The 24,776-nt window shown below is 34.8% G+C and overlaps 1 protein-coding gene and 1 non-coding gene across 2 annotated transcripts; both read right to left on the bottom strand.

The window, feature by feature from the left end:
• Window positions 1–452: 452 nt before the first annotated feature.
• Window positions 453–14,293, bottom strand: LOC133875461 (integrin-linked protein kinase 1-like). Its single transcript, XM_062313610.1, has 12 exons — window positions 13,541–14,293; window positions 13,192–13,266; window positions 13,002–13,106; window positions 12,754–12,839; window positions 10,920–11,040; window positions 9,876–9,955; window positions 9,573–9,635; window positions 9,348–9,463; window positions 8,450–8,535; window positions 7,933–8,057; window positions 1,894–2,025; window positions 453–863 (listed from the first exon to the last, which is right to left on the bottom strand). The coding sequence occupies exons 1-12, from the start codon at window positions 13,967–13,969 to the stop codon at window positions 857–859; spliced, it is 1,425 nt and encodes a 474-aa protein (XP_062169594.1). The 5' UTR covers window positions 13,970–14,293; the 3' UTR covers window positions 453–856.
• On the bottom strand, window positions 11,251–11,353 carry LOC133859023 (small nucleolar RNA snoR109). The gene has a single exon (XR_009898689.1). It is a non-coding gene; the product is annotated as a small nucleolar RNA snoR109 (small nucleolar RNA).
• Window positions 14,294–24,776: the final 10,483 nt, after the last annotated feature.

The following is a 24,776-nucleotide window of genomic DNA, read 5'->3' as shown; positions in this document are numbered from 1 at the left end:
CATTATGGCGTGTTAAGAAAACTAGAGAACAAAAATAAATAAGTAATTTAGGAGTAGACATTTTAGCAAAAAGTGAAGTTATGGTTTGCTGATCGACAGATCACATCCAATACTTAAAATATGGGTTCAATAACTCTAATTTGATCTGTCCATTTAAAATAAATGACTCAAAACGTAATAATATGTAAAAGAGAATAAGTGGAGGCGAGACCATTAGGGTTGCCAAACTATTCCGGTGTCCAAATTGGGTGGTTCGAGCACCCCTGTAACTTGCACGCGTGCAAGCCACCATTTCTCTCTTTCCTATGTGTTGTGTGGTCGTGTTCGAACCACTCAGTTTAAATAAACGGTCAGAATTAGAACTATTACACCCCATACAATATTTAAGATGTTGCATATAATTATTAGTTTGGTACGTGCTCACAGCATTTTGACAATTATTATATGTTCCGTTATAGAAATCACGACTATTAACTCATTCCAATTATTTGGGGTCAATTCCATAGTCCCCCAACATTAATTACATTTTGCAGATTGTGGACCGACTCTCCTTCGAGGATTAATTATTCATGGGACTACAAGTTAAAACAAAGCTCCTTCAAAACATTATACAAAGAAAGGGGATTGTCCCGGCTCCCTAAGGGAAAAAGAATGAGAGATAAACCATCTTCTATTTTTAATCTGTCCACTTTTTTCAAATTCACACTCCGAATATATCCAAAATAGTAGTAGTACAGTATGAAGCTCCAAAACTTGAGTCGAAAACCCCTTTTAATCTTTTCTCTTTTTCCTGCCTCTTCTTTATACTTCTCTTCTTCTTTTTTCTTTTTTTCTTTTTTTCCGCTAAGATCTCCTCTTAGATCCTGCATATAATTGTATCATTATATATCAGCAGGAGAAGTAACAAGTAAGCTAAATGCACCAAGGAAACTACTAGAATTGACAATGTATATTGATGTTGTGTATCCGTGCTTACATTCCCCACGCGAATGAGTTACGACAAATAACACTTTCTTTCTTTCTTTTCAATAAACATATACATAATAAGGTACGCTCACAAGATTCATTGGAAACATTACCCAGAACGGCAGAACTGATCATACATCAAAATCAAAATTATAGAACGTTATATATTCTAGTCATTCACTGGCACCCTCACAAGTGTATTTCTAGGACATCATTAAGTAATAAAATAAGGTCAAGATGAATAAACATTTATGTAGCTTTTTATGTGACATATACTTATCAAAAAAAGTTTTTTATGTGACTCACCAATCAATGAACAAAATCGTGTCATGTCTTACTCCTTTTAGGAAATATTTTACCATTTCCAAACGATTCAGGAATACTCCCATCTTTCAAGATGACAACCCTAAAGAAATTTGGTCTATATGATCATTTTCACACGCAAAAATTCTGGTCAAGTTCTTGAAATTTTCATATAAATCTACGGCATATTAACAAACTCCAAAGATATAATTTCTTCACTTGGACTCTGCTGACCCTATAAATATTGCAAACAAACTAGGTCATCAAAAAATCAAATCCTATATATTTGAAAGCCAAAACCCTATTTTCAACCCTCTCCCACCCCTCTCCAGAATATATTTACTGAACAATCTTACAATCCACACCATCCCGTTACAATTTTATTTTACTACATTTTAAAATTAATGTGTCAGGAAAAGGAGTACCAAATTCGAAATTGATCTAGGAGCCTTGGATACTCATTTAGCGAGGCAAGATTTCTTTACATTTTGATGCGTGTGGAAGGTTAATTCTACCAGCTCAACGATGGTTATCAAGGTATATTCCAAGTTTCTTTACAAAAAACATACAACCTCTTAAGGAAAATTGGTAAGAGAAACATGAAAATTGGTAAGAGAAACATACCAAGGAAGCTTAAAAGTTTCTTTCCACCATGCTTGTTTGGAGCTATTTGCTACTATTTTGTTCAGCCGTACAATAATCTCAGAAAAAGTTGGCCTAACAACTGCTTTTTGATCCCAACATTCCTCCACCAAACTGCAGATATAATATCAAAGTATCAAAAAGCATAATTCCTTTTCAAATTTAACAAGAAAAGATTTAGCATATGAAGTTGCCAGAGATTGTTCATCACTTTCTGAACCAAATGTACTTAAAAGAATTTTAAAAAAGAAAAATGAGAAAGGAAATAAAAATAAAATAAAATAAAAAAAATAAAAAAAATAAAAAACCTCTCCTGTTAAGTTTCAATAATAGCTTGATGAAGCTTTTCATTGGAAAGTTACACTCAAACCTCATAGGTCTTTCTCACTCTCCTTCCTATTTGTTAGGATTTAGATTGGCGAATTCAGTGTCCAAATAGGCAAATTGATAGAATTTGTTAAACTTGTAAGTTTGGGTGTAATTTGGATTTCTGGGTGTAATTTGCCCTTCGTTTGCTGGCACCGTTCGGACAAGTTCGAATGGTGTGGATAAATTGACTTCCAAAATCGAGCGTTTGCTAGGTTGTTTGCCGAGGGGTTCGAATGGGTAGCATCAAAGACGTCCATTCAGTACAGCGTCCAGTGTGACGTTCGAACGGGATGCAGCATTGAAGAACCCAAGAGCGTCGTTCAGTAGACCGTTCGCTAAGCCATCCAATTGCACCTTAGCTGAAGAAGTTCCAGATCTAACCGTTCAGAAGGGTGTTTGTTGAGTCATTCGAACACCACTGTCAAGAATAAGATTTAAACCAGTTCCGTTCGAACGCCATCTCAGATTTTCCTTATTTGGGCCTCCTAATTACTCTAATAAACCTAGTTTTCTAAGACTATCAATATGCCTCTATGCACGATTTTTGTAAGACTATGAGGCTATGTTTTAGCGTGCTAAAAGAGATTTCTTTGATCCTAGAGCATTCATGCTAATTCTCTCTTAGAATTCTTTTGGTTGAACCACATAAACCTTTCCATCATGGAAAAAAAAAAAAAACACTTCAACCACCTTTGTTCCGAAATTGCAGGAGGAGATCAAGTAGAAGAATTGTCCAAAGGTTCTAGAAGAGCCACTGTGATAGAGGAAAGTGGGTCACTTGTCTAGTAGAAGGGTGTGTCAACTACAAAGGTTTTGTAAGTGTAAACAACTTGTATTCTCTTTATTTTACTAAAGTTGATTGATTTCCTAGAGATTTGGCTACCCCATAGTAGTTTCACTTATGAAGAGTTATTCAAAAGGTTTCCAATTCATTACCAAAATCTTTGTGTTGATTGTTTTAATGCTCTACTTTATTTTGGTATTCATATTTGTGGTGTTTGAATTGAAAGTTGATAATTTTATTAATCTTTATTGTTGTTAAGATGGAGTTATTCATTGTTTAGCAACTTGGGGTATAAACTAGTGTTTTTCAATTGGTATCAAAGCGAGGTTCACTCTTTTTGGATTAAATTCTTAAGTTTGATCCTTGACCCCTTTCATAAATGTCTCAATATTTATCTCAACTTCTTGACGCCCCACCGTATTTTAGTGGAAGCAATTATCCTTATTGGAAGGTTCACATGAGAGCATTCTTGAAATCCTTAGATGAACGTGTTTGGAATTCTATTGAAAAAGGCTGGAAACAGCCAACTACTTCGGTTGACGCGTGGTCTAAGGAAGAACTCAATGAGTGTAATTGGAATAGAAAGGGATCAAATGCCATCTTCATGGTTGTTTCACCAAAATAATTCAAAAGAGTATCTGTAACATCTCACCCCTAATGACATAATATTGTCTACTTTTGGCTCCTCAAAACTAGACTTTCCAGAAGGTCACCCATTCCGGTACTACTCTCACAAAAGTACGCTTAACTGCGGAGTTCTGATGGGTTCATGGCCATCACGGCTTTAAAACGCGTTGTGTCAAGAAGGGTGCGAATATACATATAAGCATATCCCCATTCCCATACTCAGGCAATATGGAACGTCACAATCACCCCCTCTTGGGACCCAACGTCCCCGCTGGCAACTCTCATCGGATCACCCATTCTTAGCGTCCCAGCGAGTGCCAGCTAGCGACTCTTTTGAACTTGTGTGTGCTCCCCCCATCTCAGGCTAAGCAATGACTCTGATACCATTTAAAACGACCCACCCCCAAAAGCAGACAATATTGTGTCATTGGGAGTGGTTCGTTGCAGTATCTGTGTGAAATTGCCAAGGAGGCATGGAATATTTTAGAAGTCACTCATTGTGGTCTAAGTCACAAGACAGCATCTAATGTTAGGAAGGTTTGGATTCCTAAGATTGATACCATTACCCATTGAGAATGAGTGGTAGTGATCCTATCAAGAGTTAGGTGGTCACATAGCATATCTAGGTTGTACTTTATGCATTACATTTCATCCTAGGGCATGCATCTTTCATTTTGTTTTGCATTGCATTTTTCATTTTATGTTCGTCTTATTTCTTTGCATATTTTACTTCATTTTTTTTAAAAATAAAAAATAAAAAATAAAAATGAGGGGGTTCCTTCTTAATTTTCTTGATGTTTGCACCTTAACATGCATCAAATTCTCATTTGTGCTTAGTAGAAACAAATCACACTTTAAGATCATTGTGCGTATCTTATGCTGAGAATAATATTCTTAATGATGGATTGTATTATCTCTTTAAATGCATGAATGATGTGGTACATTTAGTTTATGCTTGTCTTTTTGTGAACTACATACTTCCCTAAGGTTTGAGCTTGGCCGCATGAGTGAGTTCTTGGTGGGCAACCATGTGGGGAGGTTGGACTAGGACTTAGGCCAAATTGACCAATTCGCTAGTTAAACTTAAGACATAAACTCTTACACCTCCCTTACTTGATTTGAGCACCAGAGAGAAAAGTGACATCTATCTATGTTCTCAATCTGAAATTGTTGAAAATGTTATAGAAACAGTCAGTGATTCAATCATTGCAGAAAGAGACAATCACTCGGACATGGATACAATTTGTGCTCAGTTTTAGGGTAAGTATATGTATGAGAGTCTCTAGTGCCTTGTATATGTAAGGTTTAACTTCTGGCTTGAGAGGCTTAACCAACTTCTATATGAGGTTTCTTCTACATCCTAACCCCCTCAACAATATAAGGTCTTAAGCTTGCTTAATGGATAGCTTTTACACACAACACACAAGCATGGGTTGAGTGGTACACATCTTATTGCCTTGGTTGGTAAAAATACTTATCCATTAATTCCTTGTGAATTTCATGCATCTTATACACACTTTGAACCCATTACCTTGATTGGTCTTCCATCGAGTGTCAAATGTGTCTTTGATGTATTTCTCGTGCAAAAACTCCACTTTGGTCATACATTGACGGGGAGAACACTTATTTTTGAACTATTGGATGATTTACATTCATCGAGTGTCCAGTGCATTTTGATGTGTCTCAGGGTGTGCAAATTCTATTTGAGTTAAGGGGGAGATTTGTTGTAGTTTTTTTTTTCAATTGAGTTGTGTGATGCATTTTAGACGTGGTTCAGACTTTAAGTTGCATTTCATTTAACTTATGGTTTTTCAGTTGCATTGTTTTAGGTGTTTTGGTTGTTTTAGGTATCGTGGTTCTTCTATGTTGTTGCTTACTCTTTGTCATTTAGTGACAAAAAGGGGGAGTAGATTTTGGTTTTTGGAAATTGATGTATTTGATAGGGGAAGTAATACTTGTATTTTTTGATGATGTTGTGAATGGATTTACATGGATGTGCTACTATTTTTATTGCATATTACTTCAGTTAATCATTTATGCGTTAATCTAAGTTTTATTACTTCAATTCTCTATGCGTTTAATGGTTTGTTCATGTTTCAGATAACAGGTTAGACTCAAAACTTCATCTAAGCCTAGTTTGTGATTTAATGGGGTTAAGTTGGGTTTTTGGTTTTTAGTTTTTTACTTGAAAATTTGTTGTAATAGGATTTTGTCACCAAATTTGCCAATGGGGATTTTGTTAGGATTTAGATTGACGAATTCAGTGTCCAAATAGGCAAATTGTTAGAATTTAATAACCTTGTAAGTTTTTTAAGTGTAATTTGGCCTTCGTTTGCTAGAACCATTCGGACTAGTTCGAACGGTGTGGATAAACTGACTTCCAGAATCGAGCATTTGCTAGGCTATTTGATGAGGGGTTCGAACGGGTAGCATCAAAGACGCTCATTCAGTACAGCACTCAGTGTGATGTTCGAACGGGATGCATCATTGAAGAACCCAAGAGTGTCGTTCGATATAGGCCTCATATAGCGTTCGCTGAGACGTCCAAACCCAAGAGTGTCGTTCGATATAGTGTTCGCTGAGACGTCCGAACGGGGATGCATCATTGGGGAAATGGGAAATTTGTTTGGTAGGCCGTTCACTAAGTCGTCCAAATGCCCGTTAGCTGAAGAAGTTCTAGACCTGACCCTTTGGAATGGCATCCATTGAGCCGCCCAACACAACCGTCAAGAACACGATTCATGATTTAACCTAGTTTAGTTCAAACGGTGGGTTGATATAGTTTGAACGGTGGGTTGAGACCATTCGAACACCGCCTCAGATTTTCCTTATTTTGGTATCCTAATTGCTCTAGAAAACTTAGTTTTTTGAGACTCTATAAATAGGCCTCTTTATGCACGATTTTTGTAAGATTGTGAGGTTATGTTTTAATGTGCTAAGAGAGAGTTTTTTTATCCTAGAGCATTCATGCTAATTCTCTCTTAGAGTTATTTTGGTTAAACCACACAAACCTTTCCTTCACAAATAAACCTACAGCCACTGAGTTTCGGGATTGCAAGAGGAGATCAAATAAAAGAATTGTCTGGAGGTTCTAGAAAAGCTACTGCGGTAAAGGGAAAAGTGGGTCACTTGTCTAGGACAAGAGTGTGTCAACTACAAAAGTTTTGTAAGTGTGAACAACTTGTAATCTCTTTATTCTCATATAGTTGATTGATTTTTTCATGGATGAAAAAAATTGAGTTAGCAAGATCGTTGTGTGCTGAGCAAAACAAGGACACTCTTTGTCACTCCCTAATCAGTTGAGGTCTATTTGATGTGTTTTTATTTATTATTAACATTTCTTCTAATTTGACTTCTCAAATTTAACAAGTATGAAATATATGTAGGAACTCCAGTACTAGACATATGTTAAGTTTCAATCATTAAATTATTATTTCCTGAAGTTTAGTTCAAGTAACACTTCCTCTCTTATAAGAATAGTGAAAAACGCTAATTTAGACCCCGAGTTGCTAAACAATGAATATCACAATCTTAACAACAATAAAGATTAATAAAGTTATCAACTTTCAACTCAAACACCACAGATATGAATACCAAAATCAAGCAAAGCATTAAAACAATCAACACAAAGATTTGGTAACAAAGTGAAAATCTTTTGAAGAACTCTTCAAAAGTAAAACCACTCCAAGACAGTCAAAGGTAGGAGAGAGGTGTTGAATTTGAAAAGCTCTATTAACTACGGCGATGCAAGCGCGTCATCTCGGCGAAGGAAAGGAAAGACTCACTTGCTGTAGCGTTGCGTGCTCCTTGTGGGCTTCAGGTTTTAGGGCTTAGGTCCTTGTGGGTTTGTTTGGATTTCTTTTTGTGGGCTAGTTTGGTTGTTCTTGTATATACTCTCTGTGTACTTATGGGTCCCTTACGCTTTTTTAATAAAACTATTCTTACTTATCAAAAAAAAATAAAAAATTCACGCCAAACCTGGATTTTTAAGCAACTATGCAACTTTGTACACAATTTAAATAATTATCCCAGTAACAGAGGGTTGCCTTCAAGTTCACTGGATCTTCAAGAATTACCCAAATTTAAAAAGACCCTATTAGTGGGTCAAAAAACCTCATGAAACTTGCAATAGATATTTGAGTCTCAACTGCACATTTCTGAGGCAGTGCATCTCAACCAAGTGTGTTAAACATCTTAAACCTATAGTAAATTTGGTGAGTTATCTCGAAAATCAAACTTACTCTTTTATCTCTGGAGGATAACTTTTTGCTTTGATCTTGAACAGCGGTCTCTTTCCTTCTACGCACATAATTAATGCGGCTTCTTCTGGAGACTTGGGATGGAAAGGCTGTATACCCTCAATCATCTAGCTTATACAAAAACAGAAACAAGAAACAAGTGGTTGAGACTGAGTACCCACCAATAAACAACTGTGAGATAAAGGTCTACTGTACATTCAACTACAGGGGAGAGGAGGAAAAAAAAAACAGAACAGAAGACATAATGTTGCAGTGGCAGATATATGCCAAAACAATTGAATTCTCCAAACCAGAATCAAAGAAATATTCTTACAAAGAAATTACAACTGAAGTCATTCAAGCTAGAAAATCAATGGATGAAAATGGGACACATGCCCAATGTAAAGATACTAGAAACACAGGAAACTAAAGGTTATCTCCACAACTTAAGTGAGCATTAAGTATTTAAAGATGATATCATATTAATCTGCTAGCATACAAACAATATGTGAAGAAGTACCTCATATAGAATCAGACCAAAAGAATAGGCATCCACACTTCTGTCAAATATCTCATCTTTGTAAACCTCAGGTGCCATATACAAGTCTGCAATCAATAAAGCAAATCATTTAATGAGCCCACAGAAATTATAGTCCCCAGCCTTTCTCAAGTACTTGATCTTTATTATCAACATCCTGTATAGAAGCAACTTATAACAATACAAACTGAAAAAGGTCATGAGCTGCATCCATTACTCGTCAATTAGTGCATATATGAAAACCAGAGGACGATTTTACAATAGGAAAGAGTAACAGATACTGAAGAAGACATTCGCTTAGTCTTTAGGGTTGAGTAGATTCTATTCACAACAAGAGTCACTTGTCTTGGGTCAATAAATTGGATAAGCATAATTGTTTGCTGTTGACATTGTGGCTACAATTGTCGAACTTTGATTCTATGCAAATTGGCAACACTCCAGAGCAGCAAACCATAACCCTTCCAACTCTTTTCAACAAGGTAAAAAGGTGTTTACCTAACCATCTTGGCTTGTTCCAGTACTTGAATAAATCAAGATACCTGTCATAATAGATGTTTCTAGGCTTCCAACTAGGCCAATAAGAAGCTCAGAATTCAAGGCTCTAAGAGACCATATGGATTTTGAATCCTTAAAAAGATACTTCTAGTTACGACTTCCCATAACTGGCAAATGGCACCTAGCAATTATCACTTCTTTTTGCACACTAAAACTCATACTTTCATACTGAACTGAGAGTTGAAAGAATGTTCCTATTTTGGAATCAAATTATTTATATTTATACTGTCAAGAGCAATGATAATTTTCTCTTAGAGTGCACATTGTGTCTACTAAAATATATAAAATATCCAATGCAAGAGATAAGGTGTGCACAAGAACTTACTTGAACAGTCAGCCCCTGGCTGCGCTAGTTTGGCTTTGTCTGGTGCCATTTTGCACAATCTTATCAAACCAAATCCAGCTACTTTCAACTGACCGCCATTATCCACAAAAATATTTCTGCCACCTTACCAAAATTTTAAATATTAAAGTACATCCCAAAAAGAAAAAATCAAATTTGGTTTGCAATTGCTATACACAGATGAACTTCTGCATTTGGTTGTCTTACTTTGGCTTTAAATCACAGTGGATAATTGGGTCTGGTTTACATTCATGAAGATAATTCATGCCCCTGATAAGACAAAGTTGACCAAGAGATCAGAACATGAAGAAGCTCAAAAATCACTACAGGAATGAAGGAACTATAAGCACTTCAGGAATTCGTAGATATAATACCCATTCCAATTTAAAAGACCAAACACATAGAAAATTAGTATTAAGTACTATGTGTGCAAGAAGCAGGGTCACATTTCTATTCAAATCATAACATTCACAAAGTCTTTAGAACATGGTTCTAGCAAGATAGACATGCCTAGCAATATCAAGAGCAAATCTTAGAACTTTGGATGGAGACAGACGCCCTTTCTTTTGAAGATAATTTCCCAAGTCACCCTGAAAAGCACCACAAATATCAGCAATGTCAAGTTTGTGATAAAAATATTTTAATTTTAAAAGAAAAGGTTTTCTTTGATAAGTAATTTTAAAAGAAAAGGTTTTAACAAATCAATGCAGCATTCCTCTAAATTTTCAGATTAGGGTAAAGCTGTTCCTAGGTAGAGCAAACTTAATTAACCCAAGAAAAAACTTCTCTTAAAAGAAGTTCATAGTAATGCACAGGTATCCTGGACTAGGAATTATCCGAACTACTATTCATGAATGTTACGGGTTCAAAATCTATCATTTGATCAGAAGAGATAACAAAATATTTGAAACCTATAGTGGGCCTCAACCAAAAAATAGGAAACTAGTGCTACATGACAACAAAACTTAAAATATCAGAACCTCCTTCTAAGGAGACTTAAAAATTCAGAACAGAAAATGTTTGTTGAAGATTTTATTTGGCATTAAGAGTTCAATGTATTAGATAAGCATTCACTTTGAGGAACAAATCTTTCTTTCTAATGGGTTGCATAGTGAGTGAAGGATCATCTTCGCCCTCATTTTTATGGAAGAGGATATATTTGCATTCTAATCATACCACTCGTCTTGCTTTCTCTTCTCACTAGGCAAAACTAAAATAACGTTTTTTAGGGGGGGGGGGGGGGGGGGGGGGGGGGTAAAAAAGTTATTTTAAAAGGTTTTTATTATAAAAAGTATCAAATTTGGAGGCAAATTTAAAATTTTGGGGGAGGGCTATGGACCCCCCAAGGGCATGAGTAGTTCCGCCCTGCACATGGAGGGAGAGACTATTCATGTTTCCCCCATCTCTACTCTTCTCTTTCCCATGCCAATCAGTGTGTTCATCTTCTACCAAAAAAGAATCTTTACACAAACTCAAACATGTATATTGCCAAAACTCCTTTTTTTTTTTTTTTTTTTTTTGAAAGGGGGCAGGAGAGAGTATAGACTTGCTTACTTTTGGATGATACTCTGAAACAATCATCATAGGTTTATTTTGGGTAACAGCTCCAACAAACTGAAGCACATTAGGATGCCGAACCTTTTCTAACAATGTCAGCTCGTGTTTGAAAGCATTTCTGTTAAAAGAAAGAAAAAATTAATTATGGAAATAGGAGTTAATGTTACAGCTATGAAATAAAATCTATGAACCAGCAAATTCAGCAATCCTGCTGAACCAAACCCCAAATAACCACACAGCAACTTTAACAGCAACAGCATTTCGGCCAAACCATATAAACTTTTCATAATTTGCAATTGTTTGTTTCTTGATAAGTAATCGACAAAAAGAATATAATAAGTTCAGTAAGCAGATTGGTCGACAGAGATCGAAGAGATCTCACGACAACCGGCCAGTAAACTTCTCTCTGATGTTTGATTTGGCTACAGCCGCTTGCAATTGTTTGTTACAGCAAAACTACCTACTTTTCCAAATGATATGAAATTTCAAACAGTATAATCTTCACCCAGCGTAATACCATAAAACTGGATAGCTAAGCTCTCTTGAAAAAATTAAAAACTGTAATACTTATAGAGATTTAAAGTACATGTTCAGTCAATCCAACATGAAGAATGTGAAAACCTAATGATCAGGAGAGTAACAAAACTAAAGCTTTCTATGAAATTCTCAAGGGAAAGAGACTGGAACTCCTAGTCCAATTTGAGGAACGCGAAATGATAAATAGGCATCTTTCAATAATGTAAAGGCTAAAGATCACTGAAGCTTAGTCATTAAAAATTCAGATAGATATGTATTTCATAAGCTTCCATTGCACAAAAAAATCCTATGAATTTGCTTACCAATTCTCTTTATTCAATTTTAGATACATTTGGGGTTTGGTTGTTAAGGCCTCCAAAAAAACTATTCCTGGTTTTTATTCTTTAGAAATTCATGCAAATAAGGGAATAACTGTAAATCAAAGCAACCATGCCAACCATTATTTGATTGGTGTAAACAAAGAAAAAAAAAATCTACAAAAAATGAGTTTATCCCCACTCCTGGGGTATGCCACCACCATCCACAGCATAAGAAATGATCTAGTTATGAACACAAGGCAATGCACCCAAGTTTTGTCTCAAAAATCAAAATATTGAAACAAATAAAACATTGATTTCAGGAATCAAATTTCACATTCACACAAAAACAAAAACAGCATTAGCCCATGACTATCTAACATGCATGAAAAGTAAAACTTGCATCAAGAAGCCTCCAAGATACAAGGTCTCCAAAAATGCAAAATACAACTCAACTTAAGTGCCTTTCTTTTAAATGATCAAGGTCAGCTACGTAAGTCCTTTCCCAACTAATTGTGGTCCACTACTCGAATTCTTTTTTTTTCTTTTTTTCTTTTTTTCTTTTTCGCCATTCAACCCTATCTAATGCCAATACTATTGGTTACATCCTTGACCATAATACCTTTACCCATAATGTCTTCGATCTCCCTAAATCCTTTTGCTCCTTCAACCTTGATTAAACCTCTTTCCTACTTCCTAAAATTTAAAATAAAAAATAAAAAAGGAATGTTGCAAGGTAAGAACATCTAGACAAGAACTAGGTTGCACCGTGGAGGAACTTGTCACAAAACGAAAAAAGAGAGAAAAATTCTACTTGCTACAAAGGCGATTTTGTATTGATTTAGAATGGGAAAAAAAAGAAAAGCGAAGTTCAATTGTCATAGTTGATATTAGAAATGAAAGAGAAATTAAAGATTATTGGAAATTGTTATTCTAAAGAGTAAAGACTGATCCAACATACATATTAAAAACAATGTCAAAATGAGATGATCACGTACATGCTTTCAGGGTCTGAATAGCAGTCCTTGTCAAGCATCTTTACGGCAACCTTTGTGCCATTCCACTTAGCCACTTGATAAGTTCCCTGTAAAAGAGGTACTCGAACAAAGATATCTATAAAGATATTATAAATATTTGAGAAGGCACCAACAATTAGCTCAGTTCTTACAGAATAATGGAAGGAGATATCTCCCCTTGGGTCAATTACTTATTAAAAAAAAAAAGTAGAGATACACAATGACCATACCTTTGAGATCCCGTCACCTTTCCGAACCTGAAGTTCCAGTGGATTAAGCTCATACTCCGGAACTTCTCGAGGATTTGTGACAGTCATAGGCGTCTTCCTGATTTTCTGAAAGTATGCAAAATGCCAATTTATAAGTCTCTTTACAGGCATGAAGTCTCACATAAAATACAAGAAAACGTTCATATTATACCGGAACTTTGGCTCCACGGGCTTTCAAAATATTGTAAACTTCTGTATTTCCGTAATATTTAGCATCAGCAGCTGCCTGTCCAGATAAAGATCACTTTCATATAATACTGCAGAGACATTAATTGTAATATCTTTCATAATTATCAACATTAAATTCTCTCCCATTTTGTTGAATGATACAAGAAATTCTTACCAAAAAAAAAATAAGAATCCATTCAAAATTTATATTGAAAATTGATCTCAACAACTCTTTCCAAAAATAATCCATAAATTCTATGGTAAAATAAATCAACTGGAGCAATTAATACACAGAAGGATTAAGAAAAAAAAAAAAAAGGGAAGTACGGTACCGTGCCCCCCCAGCGATCACGAGCATCGATGTTGGCCTTCCTACTGAGCAAGAGCTTGACGACCTCGACGTGGCCTTCGCAGGCGGCGATGTGCAGCGCGGTTCTCCCGTCCAAGTCGATGCTGTTGACGTCGATCCCTTCGTTGAGCAGATCCTCCACCCCCTTCGTCTCCCCTCTGCACGCCATGAACAGAAGCTGCATCGTGGCGTCCAGGTTCTCCGGCACCGAAAGCTCCAATCCGGCCGCGTCCTGGCAGGGGCTCCGGCGTATCGGGTCCAGCGACGACTGCCTCCCAAAGCTGAACCTCGGGTTATTTCTCCTCGGGTCCAGCGACGACTGCCTCGAGAGCCGCCTGCTCAGCGTCCGCAGCGCCCCCGTCGAGAACTGCCGCGATATCCCCCTCCTCAACTGCTCCGCTATGTTCTCCATTCCTTCTCACGCCAATCAATCACCGATCAGAGTTTCACGAAGATGATTGTGATGCCGAAGAAGACGAAGACGAAGACTACATGCGGTGGTTGTGACTGATTTAGGGTCGGATCGAGAGCTTTGCGGAGGAGCCGAAGAGCTCTCGACGCCGAGCTACGGAAGAGCCTCTCAGAGCGAGATAGCGGCCGAGTGAGAGAGAGAGAGAGATCGCGCGTGTGTTTTTTTGCTAATGTCAATTTTAGATCCGAGCGAATCGCTCGGGACAGAGAGAGAGAGAGGGAGAGAAATGGCTTTTGCCTTCCTTTCCACACAATGGAGCGAAAAAAAAGCCGTTAATAATTTTTGTACGTCTGGACCGGACGGGTAAAACGCGGCAAATGATCCCCTCCGGTTCTCATCTTACAATTCCTTCTCTGCACTATTTAACTTAACAAACACCCACATATATATATATATATATATATATATAGGACAAAAAAAAATTTTTGTAAGAAATTTCATACGACCTATGTATAAGAGGAATATGTATCATTTAAATATGTGAGAAGCACATATTTTTTTATTAATAACATATGATATTAAAATAACATATATTTTTTACTTGATTAAAGATACATGTCAATTTTATACGTGAATATTACGAAATTTTTTACAACTTATTTATAAGAAATTTATGTCCATTAATAAAATAATAAATTGATAAGCCATATTTTAGCTTAATTATTTCACCTTATCACCGCTCTTTCTTTTAACTCAACTAGTAATAAAATATTACATTAAATATATGGATATATATTGGTAGGAATGCGTGCATTTTGGTGTGGCACTTTGAGCCTATAGTACGAAGTCAAAGTCATTGCAGCATACAAACAAAGCTATCACAAGTAGGAGTCGTCTTTATTCTTTTAAGTCAAGAGAGTAGTAATGTTTTTCAATAACCCCTATATATCTTTTGTCCTGTCTTCATTTGTCAAAGAATCTTTTATACGACGGGCTATAGCGATGCCTAATTCGGTGCGACTGAGTTCACATAATATGTCATGAAAGAATAGTTCAATCGGTTGAAAATCACGTCTTATGTCTCATAAAGCGGAGGTCATTAGTTTGAATTATTCCTCCCCCTCTTGTGTAGACATGTCAAAAAAAAAAAAAAATTCACATAATATAATTTGAAAAATGCTACAAATTATTTTTACGTCTATTCCTTATACATTTTTTTGGAAGAAAAAAAAAATCAAATTTAATAGTTAAATTGAAAAGGCAAAAATAAACAATAAAATGATGTATAATATATCTTAATATAACTTGTCGTATCAATACCCACTTCTTATAACTAATAATGTGGATACCGATATGTGTAATAACTTTCTCAAAAAATATGATGTTATTTTGACACCAACGTTTATCATATTTCAATAATATAGAAAACATTAATTTTATGGGATATAAATATAAAAATTAATTTAATGTTTTTTAGAATATTTATTTGTTAATATTGTTGTTTTAAAAAAACAAAATATAGAAAACAAGTAGTTTTATTTTTATTTAATTAAGCGGTAATTATGACTCAAAAAGTGTGTGGCATTACTGTATACAAATGGAATTAGGATTCTATTTCAGAGAATTTGAGCATGTGATTGTGAAATATCACTTATAGAATTTACCGACTCAACCACTTATCGGTCAAGTAAATTTTATAAGTAATTTCTCTTAGGCTCGTTTGGTTCACGGAATGGGTATTCCACTAGAAAAATGAATAGTTATTACTGTGAATGAGGAAGAGTAGAATGAAATAATTATTCCAATTCCTTAGTTTGGTAAAAACACATACCACAGTTGGAAAACACCCAAAATTATTAAAAAACCTACATAATTTCTTATTTTTCAAAAAGAAACTCAAATCTTAAAAATAATAATAATAAAATGTTGGACCTTAGATATGTGGGTGAACACCCACAAATCTGATCTAAATTATTTTCATAGAATACCTATTTTAAGGAATAAGTTCCTATTAAATAAAAGAATAACTATTTTTCTATTTCAGACGTAATCCGTAAATCAAATGAAGTCTTAATCATCTGCTTTAAATCTATCCGATATAAAAAATTTAGAGTTATATATGATCGGCCCATTTCACAAGTTATGACTTATGAGCAAAGCCTCCACAACAATTATTGAGTTGAAGAATCCCAAAATGTTGGTGAGGAAATTCATGGAGATGGCCGTCATTGCCATTTGCCGACTTCCCAATTAATTTCTACACGTGGCGCGAGCCATATGTGTCAGAATATTCTATGCAATCCTATGACCGAATGGCCCAAGATTTCCTTGCTGGATCAGATCCCTGTTATTGGGGATCTTGTTATTATCCTCTTGAAGATGAGAGGAGACTGGGATCTCAACAATAAAAAATTATAAAATTGTTACTAATTTTAACAGTTATTTAGATTTTTAAGTTTTATATAAATTTTTTTAAATTAGCTGTCCAAACAAATAATTGTTATGAATCTCTATTCCAAACTAATAATTTTTTTAAATTAGCTGTCCAAACTAATAATTGTTTTAAATTAGTTTTATATAAATAATTGTTATTAAATAATTGACTTGAAAAATGAAATAATATTTAAATATTATATGAAAAAGATAAAATAATAATAAGAAAAAAAGAAATAAAAAGAAGGCTTAATTTCTTAAAAAAAAAAAAAAAATGCTGCTATAATTTTTCCACCTTTTTTGGTAAAAAAAAAAAAAGAGTAATGATTCAATGCTACCTAAAAATACAACTTTTCACCATCTTGTCTATGTGGCAAGGTAGTCCCCCACTACTTTTTGAGTTTTTTTTTTTTTAAAAAAATAAATTAAAGTGAAGGACTACCTTGCTACATAAGTAAGATGATGAAAAATTGTATATTTAGGTGGTAGTGAATTATTACTAAAAAAAAAAATGGAGGAATCCAAATCCGTCCTTAATAAAGTGAAATCCAATCAATCATCCAAATCTTTCGCTATATAAAGGAGTGCATTAGTGCATACTTTTTGTTCTTTTTTTTTTTTATAAGTGCATTAGTGCATACTTGTTGGTAATTACGTGTGACACAATAACTTGTGACGGGACATAAAGTGGCATTTTAATATTTTATATTTGATAATATTTTATGGGATTTGATTCTTGTACAACACTAATATAACAACTGTACAACAACCCCTCACATGGGGGTGGACCCTAGTATGTGAGACCCACCCTCATGTGAGGGATTATTGTACAGTTGTTGTATTGGTGTTGTAAATCTAACATTTTCCATATTTTATACGAACAATTACCAAACATATTGGTACAAAATCATCCGCTTTCAAAAATTTGTTTCCACCGTGATAATCCCCTATATGACACGATGTCTTTTTTTTTTTTTTTTTTAATAAAAAAATTATTTATAAATTTATTTATTATAATTATTATTATTTTTTAACAAAACAAAATAACAAATACTTTCAAACATTAAATACTTAAAACTAATGTCGTACGTGCGAATAGTTACTAACGACAATTATTCGTTATCCGCATTTGCGAATGCAGATGTGGTTAACAAAAACTATTAATAGCATCCGAATACTCTTATATACTTTTCAATGTTTATATTTTTTTTGTTATTTTGAAGCTTGAATGTAAAATTAAGATATAGATTTAATCTAACATTAAGGCTTTAAATAAAATAAAATAAAAAAGACCCAAAACACTAAAATGCAAGCCCAAAACAGTTTCAAAATCGTTTAAAATAAGCCATAATAAAAGCCCAAAAGCCTAAAATAAGCACAAAATATCTATTTTTTAAAATGTGGTTAGCAGTTAATAACCGAATGATGCGGACGTTGATATCCAAAGTTATATCCGCACAATACAGATGTAAATATTAACAATAATCACATATGCATCTTGTACGGTCCTACTCAAAACTATTTTTATCTTTAATTCATATCAACATTTTTTTAAAAAAAGAAAAAGAAAAAAAGAATGGTTCAACCTCGTTCCTTAACATTTTTCGTTTCATGTCCATTAGGCATTAATACATGTTATTGGTATTATAGTTGGAATACATACATATAAATATAAATAATTAAATGTCATATTAATAACAATCATAAAAGTAAATTGATAATATAATATAATAGAACTTGAATTCCAAATTAAAATATCATCTGGACATCATTAGATTAAAGACCAACAGCCTCTTGTTTTCCCTCGCAGCCCCTCGTGGTTTTGGAAGTACTCTTCCACTTTTTCATCTATGAGTTTGGTTGAACTCTCTATCCTTTGAAAATAAAGAAATACATGATAAACAAATTTTAAAAAATAATAATTGGTTTTTCAAGGATTGAAAAGTTCGACCTAACTTTGAAATGACAAAGTGGAAGAGTACTTCCAAAACCACGTGATGCTGTGAGGGAAAACAAGTGGCCATCTGATTACCACTAAATTAAAGCTTCAAGCCATCCGTCGTTTTTTAGAGAAGTTCTTGCACATGTGTTTGTCGGTGAATGCCTTTGGGTCTATTTGGGATTAACAACTAGCTCATCCGTCAACTTTAATTTTCTTCGGCATTTAGCGAGCCATGCATCAACACTTCGGGCTCTTGATTGGAGGTAAGTCGATAATAATTGCCTGCATTTACTATCTGCATTCATTCACTATCTACCATCTGCATATACAGATGTAGATAGTAATTTTAGGGTATGCAAATGCATTCTCACGTGTTTGTTGCATCCCACCCCCCATTGCCTGCTTCTTCAACTCTCACTCTCCTTTCCTCGATCTTCTCTTCTCTCTCTCACACTCTTGTTCGTTGCATCCCGCTCGATCCTCATTGCTTGCTTCTTTAACGCCGACACCAAAGATTACTTTTAAGATAGACAAAGGGAATTGCAGAAGAAAAAACCTAAGAATGAGGATGTTGGGCTCGCATGCGGGTTTAATCTAGCGACATAAGTAAGGTAAAATGCTAAGGTTATAGTTGCAATTTTTTTTTTTTTTTTAATGAATATTTAGTGATTTTACATGCACACCACATGAATCGGTTGAAACAAAAATGATTGGAATAATAGTAATAATAATAAAAATAAAAATAAAAATGATTTCGCCTCTGTTTTCCTGTTGAGGCAATGTATTGAATTTATTTTTCCTAGCAAAAAATTGCACTATATTAGAGTACTATAAATATCACATTGTCATGAATAAAGGTCCAATTGCTTAGGATTTGCCTTTGATATTGTGCAACTCTTCGGAATCTCATGGCTTAGCTATGAATAGTAGTGATTAGCTTTATCAATATTGGGCCAAAAAAGATATTAAAGGAATATTAGCGAGTAGCTTCAATATTGCAGATTATTAAGAATCGGTTATGAATTTTTTAGACTAGGAAGTTTTTACCGCTCACGTTTTAAGGCTAATTTTCACATAATGCTCTGAAATTTTTTAGGCACCAACATGCATACTAGTTTATGCTATTGTGGTGGGTTTGTTCGCTTTGTGGCTTAGACAAATTGTGTGTATATGCTTGCTAGCTTCACATGCTAGTCTCGTACATGCAAAATTGTACACGATACGATACTATACTGTTATGCCCTAATTCAAACCTGATTTAATTAGTCTAATGGTTTCAATTGTTTGTTTTTTTATACGCATATGCATACTTGTGAGGGAAAACGAAAGGGGAATCGAACTCTCTCAATGTTTACTCTGTGTTCTGATGTAATCTGTATGTTCATTATGTGGACAATCTTCTTTCATTCTAGATATTAGAGGGGTCATCATCCTCATCCGTTCACGACCACAAGGAGACGCGGATATGCTTTTGTGGTTATACTTCATATATGCAAACTTCATGGACCCAAAAAAAAAAAAAAAATCTAGGAGGACAATTCTTTGGCTGCCCAAAATATATGAAGGGTGAACCGTATTACAAGTTTTTTTGAATAATATGACACCCGTTTGTAAGAAAAGTTCAAACTTTTATGAAAAAAAGAAAAATATATGGTACATTGTCATTCCAAGACACAACTTCTGACTATCTTTGCCTACGTTATAACTTTTTTTTAAGAAAAAAAAAAACCCTAATGCGCTTCAAAACAATTCTCAAATCTATTTACGATCGGTGCGTGCATGACAGAAAACGTCATATCCATTATTCATTGCTATCACTTTTCGCTTTAAACGCAAATTGGGCAATAAAAAAGAGATATGTTATTTGCATAATTCTTATACAATAATTGTAAAATAATGTTTATGTGCCCAACATTTTTTTTTTTTTTTTTTAAAAAAAACAATAATAAAAATGCTGGACATATCTCAATCAAAAAACCATCGTGATCGATGTCATGCACTAAGACGCGCATTGGCTACAAATTCACCTCGGCACACAGCACGCTTTACCCCTCTGGACCCGCAAAAGAATTTGAGAGATTGATCAGCCCCTGATCCTTACAAACGGCTCTCTATCCATGACTTTAGAGTTTAGATTGAACAACTGAAAATACAAAAACACCCTCTAAACTACTTAAATTACAATCAGCCCATCCTACTTGTTTCGCCCTGGGTTTTAACAAGGAGAATATGATAAAACTAAAGCGAAGAGATACTGCTCTCCGCCTATAAATATGTTCATTCCGCCTCTACATGGTTGAAAGAGTCGAAAAACTTCTGACTCTTCTGCCGACGGAATCCATTTTCGTCCTGCGCTCCTGCCTCAAAAAAGTAGGTTAAAATCTGTTGGAATAGCTGAATATGGACATCTGCATTTTCGCCTGATGAATATGAAAATGAAGATTCGTCTTCTTCTGACCAAGACAAAGTATATTTGTCCGGATCGATCCTCGTATGACAATCAAAGACGCAACGAAGACGTAGTGTCTTTTTATGCACAAGGAAGATGAAATGATTTAAAGTGGAGTGGAGAATGAACAAAAAAAAAAAAAAAAAAAATTACTAAACATAAAACTACGTCGTTTTTATTAATTATGTTTGATAATATAAAGCCGGGCGGGTTGGAATTCCTTAACATTTAGTGTATTCATTTTAGGTTAAGAGTCATTTTAGTCTTAAAACGACTCTGATTAGAGTCGTTTTTGGTTAAAACGACTCCAAAATGACACGCCAAAAAACGTAAAAAAAATAGACAAATCAACTAAAGACCTCTAAACATAGGAAGCTTGCCTTCAGGCCTACACCCTTAGCCAAGTCATCATTCCTCATACAGTCAATCAAGAGAGACACCAAAAGCATTTGGAGGACTTGGTATGAAAGTTGTACCATGAAGCTACAGAGTGGTTAGCTGCTGTAGATTTCCTATTGTTTATGGAATAGATCCATAGAACCCACAACCAATCAGGTTTTTGGTATGCAAAAAGCAACAGCTTAATTAAAAAAGATGTTTACACGCAAGTTGATTATCAGCTAAGACTCTGACAGCAATCAACATTTCCTTACAAGTTAATTAACTAGCTTCTTGAAACTCCCATTTGAAGGTGGAAGTGGTCCTGTTAAGTACTTGTTGTAAGACAGGTCTCTATATGAAAAAGCTGATAATCAGAAAACAAATTACAGATGACATGAAATAAAATACAATTTCTCAGTCACTACTCTCATGATGACAATCCCCTGAAATAGTTGGTGCCAGAGATGCATGTCTCAGAGATATAAAGGGACCCCGGGCATGAGGAATGTGCTGCCTCACATATGAAGCACTTAATCTTAATATATATGAAACGGAAGTGTAAGAAAAATGATGGTAGCCATTCATCACCAGCAATATTACAGTCACAGAAACACAAAGCAAACACAATTCAATTGTGTATACACAAACCCAATCCAGTCCTTAAGACAACTCAAAAGAATATTGAATTTTACAGAATAGTGTGTTAAATTTGAACTCAAAGTAAGCACACTCCTACATGAAAGAATAGTGTGTATGCACAATTGCAGCTGCATATAGACACAAAACCATTTCTTCAAGAAATTCGATCAAAAGAATGCCAACTATCTGAATATGAAAATTTGAAGTTCTGTATGTCTGCATCTTTTCATACGAATAGTAAAGTTGATCTACTAGCAAGGAGGATGTGAGTTTCCAACAAATTGAAAGCTATAAAGTTTACATGGCAAATGATTTGGGAATTTGTCGCCAATAAGTTTAATTAATTGTCCCGAACTCATGACAAACATAATATTTCACCAACACAGATCCCATCAGTTTCTCTGAAAAGTTAAAATTTTTCCACCCCAAGTCTTTTTTTTTTTTTTGACAGAACAACTTGTCTCTACAACAAAATGTAGAAAGACACTTGATCATTTGTAATAGCACTGCCATGCATTTGGCATGTGCAATTACTTAAACACTTCAGAAGGAAAGGGAAAGGGAGAGTAAGAGCCCGTTTGGCAAATTGGTTTTTGTTTTTGTTTTGAGAATTGTTTTTAAAAAACCGTTTTCTATTGTTTTTTCGTTAAAAAAGTGTTTGGTAAACTGTTTTCGAAAACAGTTTTTGAAAACATAAAACAGTGCTTAAGGCATTTAGACAATTGTTTTCAAAACAGTTTTCACTTAAGAAGAAAATAGAAAACTGTTTGGTGTTTCTATATATATATATTTTTTTGTTTTCAATTTTTTGTTTTTCCATTTATTGGTTTATGAGAATAGTATATTGTGTTTATTAAGGTGTTCAAAGCAAAAAACTCTTTCACACTCTTTTTGTTAAAAACTATTCATGATGTATGCTCTATTCAAGTGTCCAACAAAGAGGTATTTTTAGTAACCAAACTTGTCAAATTTCCTGCAAGAAAGTATACCATGAGTCCACGATAAGATTGACATGTCAGAGCTTCTAGACAACATTCTGCTACAAGTCCTAAACGCTCTGTTCCTGCTTGAATATTAGGCAAGGTTTAGAATCAAACAGCAGAAAGATTAAAACAAACACCAACAAGAGACATACAGAAATAAAGAAAAGAAAGGGCATGAATAACTAATGACACAATCAGAGTTAACCCTGTAGTCAACTGCTTTTATCACAAAAACTAAATTTGAGGAAAGCTCAATATTCAACCACAACGAGTAGCCTACAAATAGTAATTCAACAAAGTTCAACTTCAAAAAAATATTGGAATCAGATGTTTGATAAACAGATCATAAGACTCCAAATTATAATTTGAGTCAAGTACCACCAATATTTCTGTGAAAACATAGGAGCATAGTGACGAAAGGACAAATAAAATGGCTCGACCAAGGGTTGATTGTAAATTGATGCTAACTTTAGATAACTAAAGAGTACAGGGTCACATAACAACATCTCTTTTTATAACCGAAACACATTTCATCAGGTGGAGCATAAGCAGAGCATCAATTAAAATACAGGAAATGGAACTATGGGACCAAAAGTCGATCAGTTTTTTTTTTTTTTTTTAAAAAAAAAAAAAAGGAAGAAGAAGAAAATAGAATGTAAGAATTGGAGCTTAAATTGAAAATAATATAATAGAAGTTTCAAACTACTAGTTCACACGAGAGTTTCATCTGTAGTTTACCAAGCCTGAAGCAGAAGCAAGAAATTAGCTCCATGAAAAGTACTTAGAACACATTACAACAAGACTTATTCAGATTCTGATACCTGGCAATTGATTAATGGCTATCACAATAAAAAGAACCAAACTCATGAACTCTTTAACCAATAACCAATGCCCCATTCCAACTATCATGTGTGTCCCATATTTTTGGATAAACCTACCTAATAAAATTAAATTGATCAACCATGACCCATTGTCCCACCTGCTTCTAATAATAACATTAGTAATTCCTCATACAATCATGAGAGATACAAGATTGTAGAAGAATTGAAACAAAAATCCCCAATCAAATATGCTTCTCAAACCAGGTTTGATATGGAGACTCATATGTCTTTCAATAATAGCAGAAAATCTGTTTATCTAAATACTAAAGACGTTGAGGGAATAAAGATTACAAATAACACAAAATATTAACCCTTCCATAGCCTCAATACTTAGTACTAATAATGTCAGGTAGTGTCGTTCCCATTACATAAGCTGCATAAACATGATAGATAATAAACTAGTTAAACATAACGACTTCAAAGGTCCTACAAATCTAATCATTCCGATGCTGCCACATCTGTTGTGCAATGCTCTCCCTCAAGACGGACATCTCATGCCCGGCTGAGTCTGATAGGTTTCACAAGTTTCTTCCATGCCTCGAACTGGACCCACCGACACTTTCATAGTTGTCTGTGCGCACATCTTCATTCTCCCAATGGGTAAATAAATGGTCATCTTCCGCAGTCATTCGAATAAAGTTATGCAAGGCACAACAAGCTGTAACAATTGTTGGTTGCTTACTTGTTTTATATGCTGCCATAACTACCAATATTTTAAAACGGGCTTTCAGTACACCGAAACATCGCTCTATAACATTCCCCAGAGATGAGTGCCTGTGATTGAATAGCTCCTTATAACCCCTAGGGGTGCCTGTTGCTCGAAACTCTTCCAAATGATATCGTTCTCCACAAAATGGTCTTATAAAACCTTTGGCCTGCGGGTATCCCGAGTCCATCAAATAGTAATGACCTGCACGATGGTCAATTATAGATAAGCGTTTGTGACCATCTAAGTATGTGGATAAATATCTAAAAATTTAATGTAAATTTAGGATTTTAAATACCTTCTGGTGCCCAAGGAAATTGGTTCTTCACGTTACCAAGTGCGTTAAGAAACACGCGTGAGTCGTTTGCAGTCCCTTCCCACCCAGCATACACA

The sequence above is a fragment of the Alnus glutinosa genome, chromosome 1 (assembly GCF_958979055.1).
Source record: "Alnus glutinosa chromosome 1, dhAlnGlut1.1, whole genome shotgun sequence".
Taxonomy (NCBI): Eukaryota; Viridiplantae; Streptophyta; class Magnoliopsida; order Fagales; family Betulaceae; genus Alnus; species Alnus glutinosa.
Note: the sequence above shows the minus strand (reverse complement) of the source record. Positions and strands in the feature narration are given on the sequence as shown.

Bases quoted from the DNA above. Each gene is read 5' to 3' on its own strand.
- LOC133875461 (XM_062313610.1), bottom strand. From the start codon at position 13,969: ATGGAGAACATAGCGGAGCAGTTGAGGAGGGGGATATCGCGGCAGTTC. The intron at 13,107-13,191 runs GTATAATATGAA...GCATACTTTCAG, and splicing joins CCCGTGGAGCCAAAGTTCCG to AAAATCAGGAAGACGCCTAT. The intron at 11,041-12,753 runs GTACGTGATCAT...TTCTTTTAACAG, and splicing joins TATTCAGACCCTGAAAGCAT to AAATGCTTTCAAACACGAGC.